Here is a 6,125-nt window from a genome sequence, read left to right as displayed (position 1 = left end):
TGGTACGATATTGAATTTGAAAACCTCAAACCATAACCGTACCATACCATATTTATACGGTATGGTATGAAAACGGTATTTTAAAAAACGGTACGGTATGAAACCGGTATAAAATCGGTATGGAAAAACGGCACGGTTCGGTATATGGTACGGTGTTGTTACGGTATTATATGGAAACAAGTGAGAAAAATCAAACCTAAACAGAAAACTAACAGCAAATTACTTAAAATTCAAATATCTCAACCCAGTCACGTGAGGTTGAATTGTCATTGAATTAATACAACCACCATTCTAAACATCTTGTCAATGATGTTATAATGCATTATGGAATGGTCAATGATTAGTCTTGGCTTCCTTGCTTCGATTATAATGCATTATGGAATGGCCAATGACTCGGTCACTTAAAGGAAAAAAACTCAATGGACCTTCAAAACATATGAAACAAAAACCACAAAGTCCTTTATACTGGGATTGCTTGGGATGCCAATCTTTACTTGGGATGCCAATCTTTACTTGGGAAGCACCTGGGAAGCTTCAGCAACTTTAGATAGACTTAAAGAGTTTAGTGGTACTAGCAGGAACAAGGATCACTACCAGGAATAAAGAACCTGAAAACCTATTTATAAAAATGAAGCATGTTATCAAATGCCTACTTGCAGATAAGAATGGCCATCAAACAAGCCATCAGGACAAGAACCAGATGTGGAAGCCCAGCCTCCCTGATTGGGGTCATAAGCTTGTCTAGCTAGATCAAAGCCATTATTAACTTGATAATCCATTGGGTCTCTTTATATGTTTATATCTGCACCATGTTTGAATTTATTTTCATTAAGCAGATTGAGGCTATAAGGTGGGTATGAAATGAAGTGTGAGATGAGTTTAGGGTTTAAACTTTAAAGGGTTAATATTTTATGCTATATGGTATAAAATACGGTACGGTGAACGGTAATCGGTAATCGGTTTAACAGTACGGTAAACGGTATTTACCGACGGTATGATACCTTATACCATAACCGTACCATACCGAATTACCAAATTCGATTTCGGTAAAAACTGTACCAAATTTGGAAACAGATCGGTACGGTACGGTTTAAACAGTTTGGTACGGTCCGGTTTAACGGTTTTTTAACCAAGTTGACAACCTTACTTCATACTCTCTCACTTGCAACCTGGACGGGTGGGCTTGTGGTCGCTTTCAAAACTCTGTCCAGCCCAGCCCAGCCCAGCACGTGAGACCATTCAAGTGTGAGCAAAATAATATCAGGCTTCTAAACTTGCTGCCTAAGCAACGGACTTTGTTTTTCATTTCTTTGTGCAACCTAACCAACGGAATTTGACACTCAAATATGTAGAATTTTTTTTTTTGGTTATAAAATATGTAGAATTGGAAACCCTTCGGATTAGTTAAGCGTGCATTGAAAGGCAAAAGAGAATATTCAAATCCAACGGTTCGAGAATAAGGTAGACTACAGTAAATCGACACTTAGCCAAGATAAGGCTAATGAAGGCCACACATGAGCTTCTCAGCTCCTTCAAGTGCAAAAGAAAGAAGAAAGAAGCAGTTTACTCAGTCATTCATGTCTTCTACTACTGGAAATAATGTTTTTGAAGTGGGGAAATGGAAAAGTGTGCTGGTCCAAGTGCAGACACAGAGCTCCTGCTCCTTGTCATCAACTGCAGCAATATCTGTTCCTCCGCCGAAGCCCCTTTTAATCGCCACGCCGTCAGTGGAAGGAGATTTCCCGTTACTGCTGTTTCTTCACGGATATCTTCTCAACAATTCTTTCTACTCTCAACTAATCCTTCACATCGCTTCTCATGGCTTCATCGTCATTGCTCCTCAGGTTTGTTAATTACTTCTTCATCTCATGCCAATTAGTTGATTCTGTCACTTTTGAATGACAACCAAATACAAAGTGTAGAAATAATGCTTCTCTCTACATTCTAATTTAATTTTTGATGATTTTGCTTGGCAACTTATAGTTATACAGTGTGGCCGGTCCAGACACAAGTCAGGAGATCAAGGCTGCTGCTGCAACAACAGATTGGTTATCTTCTGGGTTGCAATGCGTTCTTCCAGCAGATGTAAGGCCAACTCCAACCAAGCTTGGACTCGCCGGCCATAGCCGTGGTGGCAAGGCTGCCTTCGCTCTTGGTCTTGGTCTTGGACACGCCACCACTTCACTCAAGTTCTCAGCTTTAATTGGAATAGACCCAGTTGACGGCATGGACAAAGGGAAGCAAACTCCACCTCCTGTACTCACCTATGTTCCTCGCTCTTTCGATCTGGACATGGCGGTGTTGGTCGTTGGGTCTGGTTTAGGAGAAGTGAAGAGGAATCCTCTCTTCCCTCCCTGTGCTCCAAAGGGTGTGAACCATGAGGATTTCTTCAATGAGTGTCGAGCACCTGCGAGTTATTTCGTGGTGAAGGACTATGGTCACGTTGATATGCTTGATGATGATACCAAGGGAATCAAGGGTCAAGCTACCTACTGTTTGTGTAAAAATGGTAAGGCAAGGGAACCCATGAGGAAATTCGTGGGAGGCGTGGTGGTTGCGTTTATGAAAGCTTATTTACAAGGAGATCACCGTGACTTGATAGATATTAGGGCAGGCAAAGGATTTGCACCTGTGGAGCTTCAAACTGTTAAGTATCTTGTTTGAGATATTAAAATCAGTCAATTTTGGCTTCACATAAGCTCAGCTGCAGATTTCTTTTACACATCCAATGTGTTTATTTCTCTCCTCCAACAGAGTTCTTTTTCTTGTAGATGGATACCATACCTGAGAGTTGCACATTCTCTCAAAATAAATCATATGACTGATTGTAAGTTTTGCTTTGATGTTTCAAATTTATTCTGGCCTATCTTGAGCCTGTACGTGTAAAGTCCAAGCTTAAAATTTTAGTCTTGAGATGACTCGGGGCCCGGTTAGGGTGGCTTACAATAGGGTTAGGATCAGATCAAGGTTGATTGTTTGACCTAACCAGGCTCAGCTTTGATTCACCCAATTATTATACAAAGTAGTTTTTTTTTTTTTTTTTAACTGATATTAGGCGACAGTATGAAATTATATATATTGTTCAAAGCTGGAGCCAATGGTCAAAGTTAAGATTTTTTTTTTGTATTAAATTGGACTGTTTACAAAGGTGGCCTTACTAGCTAAGAAATTCGCATCAACATTGAATTTCCTAGGTACATAGTTTGTTTCAAACCGAAGGAATCTAGCAGCAATATAGAGTATATCTTGCACAGCTGGTGCCATATATATAAGGAGGATGAGAGGAGACATCAAAAATATCCTAACTAAAGGCTAACAATCTAATTCTAAAACCACACAATCAAATCCCTCTCCCATGGCATAAAGAAGCCCAGTCCTTGCCGCAATCACTTCACTTTCAAGAACCAATTCACACTTTTTTGGATCAGAGACAACTAACAAAGGTAAACCACCTGCTCCCCAAATCACAATACCCGAGCCTCCCTTCGCTTTTTCCGAACCATGAGGCATCTACATTGACTTTCACAAGGTGGCTGAGAGGACAAGCCCAATGATCTCTTTCCAAGTGATGATTAATGGCTTCATTTCCATTGGGTGTTTCTTCCCTTTTTAGCTTATGCTGGGCAGTCTAAAACTCCTCAGGGGCTCTCACTGCTTCATTGGTTATGTCTTCTACAGCCCATTTCTTTTTATACACCACCCTTTTATTTCTAACTCTCCAAAGTGTCCAGGCAACAAAAGAACTCAAGCTTCTCAATTTCTGACCATCACTCTTCTTGCCTTGACTGAGATGCTTCCAACTTTCCACCCAATTGTTTATGTTCATGTTAGCAAGACCTTCCAATCTGGCAATCTCCATCCCAGAGGGTAGCTGAACCACACCATACAAGCTAAAGGGCAATGGAAGAGGACATATATTGTTGCTTAGTCTACTTTGCCACTCCCCACATGTTGTTTCCACTTTCATCCCACGCGATTGAAGCCCAACAGAAGTAGCAATTCCTTCATTATCTTCCCTCCATAAATTTTATTTATTTATTTTAGGAATAGTGTTGCATTTCCATAAATCTGTCCACACATTTGCTGGAATTTGTTTCCAAGACTTCAAATTTGAGGAAAAAGGGGCTGCCCTCTCCTTGTTCTCAAAAATTTCCTCCTGTAGTTTATTGGCTAAATTTACTGTAAAACGACCATGCATCTCTACTTGCCCTCCATATTTGTTCATCCTCTCAAGGAAAAAAAGCTAGATGGACAGATAGAATAGTTGCCGCATCCTCTTTAGAGAACAATTTCATGATCTCTTGCACTCTCTGTTGCCGAGACTCTTGATGAATCAAATCAGCCACCCACTCAAAAGGACATTGGGGATCTCTTGGAGTGGGAATTTTGAAGTCTTTGCCCCGAAATCCATTGGTCTTCCCATATTCTTTTATTCTTGCCTTCTCCCACTTTCCATACTAATCCTTTCTTCTACACCTCTCTCCCTTCTAAAATACTTCTCCAAGCCCACGAGGAATTAACACCTTTCTTCGCCTCAAGAAATGATACATATGGAAAGTTGATGCTCTTATAGAATTGAATCCATTATGCTCGAGGACTTGTGAAAAGTCTCCAGGCAACCTTGCACAATAATGCCCTATTTTGCATCAACGAATCCCTCAAACCTATTCCATCTTTACATTAGATTGAGTCAATATTTTCCAAGAGACCCAATGTATTGTGGATTTTCCTTTGTTACCTCCCCAAAAAAATCTTGCCGCCTTTGCCTTCACATGATTATGAGTAGATTTAGGAATCTTAAAGTGTGGCTAGAAGGGCTACTATTAGGAGAATCTTCCTTCCTGTATGGTTAAGAAGTTTCTTTGACCAAACCTCAAATTTCCTTGTCATATTGTCATTCATTGAATAAAACAAATCCACCTTTGATACCCCAAAATCTGTGGGGAGACCTAGGGAAGTATTGGTACCTGTAATGCCTTCTTTCCTTTTCTCTTATTTTTTCGGTAGTGAAAAGCTTCATGGGCTCTACAAATATTATCTAGATCAGTCTTCCCCTCACAAAAGATGATTGAGCTGCTGGAATAATTGAAGGAAAGAGAGCATGTAACCTTGTTGCAATGATTTTGGTTGCCACTTTCATTGTTGTAGCACATAATAGGCCGAAAATATTCAACGTTTTTAGGGCTATCTTTTTTTGGAATTAGACAAATTGGAATGTCATTGCACCCCTCCGGGAGAAAGCCTATGACAAAAAAGTTTTCCACAAAATTACAAAGTTCTACCATGGGTTAGGTCCCAAAAATACTGAAAGAAAAGTGGGGGGAAATCCAGCTGGACTTGGGCTTTTTCAGCGGGTTCAACTTAAACAAGGCTGCCTTGACCTCCTCTGTACTGGGAAGGTGAAGTAAGGCTTCATTATGATGTTGTTGAACCATAAGGTTAACCCCTTTGCGTCTCCTCCGGTTCATCTTCACCTACTCCCTCAGAAGAAAACAAGTCAACATAGTATTGAGAGAACTGTTCTTGCACCTCTTCTCTAGATACTCCATTCCCCATCTTCTTTTTTATTTTCAAAATCCTATTCCTTCTCCTTCTCACTATAGTAGAAGCATGGAAAAAGGATGTATTCTTTTCCCCTTTTTGCAGCCAGAGAACTCTTGACTTTTGTTTTCAGAAGATTTTTTCACAATCTAGTAATTCCTTCAATTTTTTTACTATAGCTTCTTCCTTTTCCTTTGAAACTTGTCCAACTGGCAGTAGACCTTGTAGATGTAAGAGTTATTTTTGTAGTTTCTCAATATTAGTCCGAAGATGACCAAAGGTGTCGGTGTTCCATGTTAGCAGTTCATCTTGACACCTAAGTAATCTTCTAAATAGCAGTGATTGGCATTCTATTCATAGTCTTTTTACCAAGCTGAGCCCAGTATTCTCTCACACCCTTTGTGCTGAAGCTACATGGCTTCTGTTGGTAATACTCAAAATTAGTTCAATTCAATTAATTGATGGGGAAAGATTCCTTACCTAGATTGGCTTTTCCTTTTGTGAAGTATTCGCAGCGGAAGTAAATCTGGATCTACGTTCTCGTTCCACCACCAAATCTCTACCGGGATGATTCCACAATCACA

At 40.0% G+C, this 6,125-nt stretch overlaps 1 protein-coding gene across 1 annotated transcript; it reads left to right on the top strand.

Moving 5' to 3' along the window:
* The first annotated feature begins 1,525 nt into the window (after positions 1-1,525).
* On the top strand, positions 1,526-3,025 carry CLH2 (chlorophyllase 2). The gene is made up of 2 exons (XM_089148578.1): positions 1,526-1,844; positions 1,984-3,025. The coding sequence occupies exons 1-2, from the start codon at positions 1,578-1,580 to the stop codon at positions 2,662-2,664; spliced, it is 948 nt and encodes a 315-aa protein (XP_089004704.1). The 5' UTR covers positions 1,526-1,577; the 3' UTR covers positions 2,665-3,025.
* The last annotated feature ends 3,100 nt before the right edge of the window (positions 3,026-6,125 follow it).

Source organism: Hakea prostrata, chromosome 1 (assembly GCF_041222555.1).
Source record: "Hakea prostrata isolate BN-2017 chromosome 1, UWA_Hpros_2, whole genome shotgun sequence".
Classification (NCBI taxonomy): domain Eukaryota; kingdom Viridiplantae; phylum Streptophyta; class Magnoliopsida; order Proteales; family Proteaceae; genus Hakea; species Hakea prostrata.
This window is presented reverse-complemented; position numbering and strand designations above follow the sequence as displayed.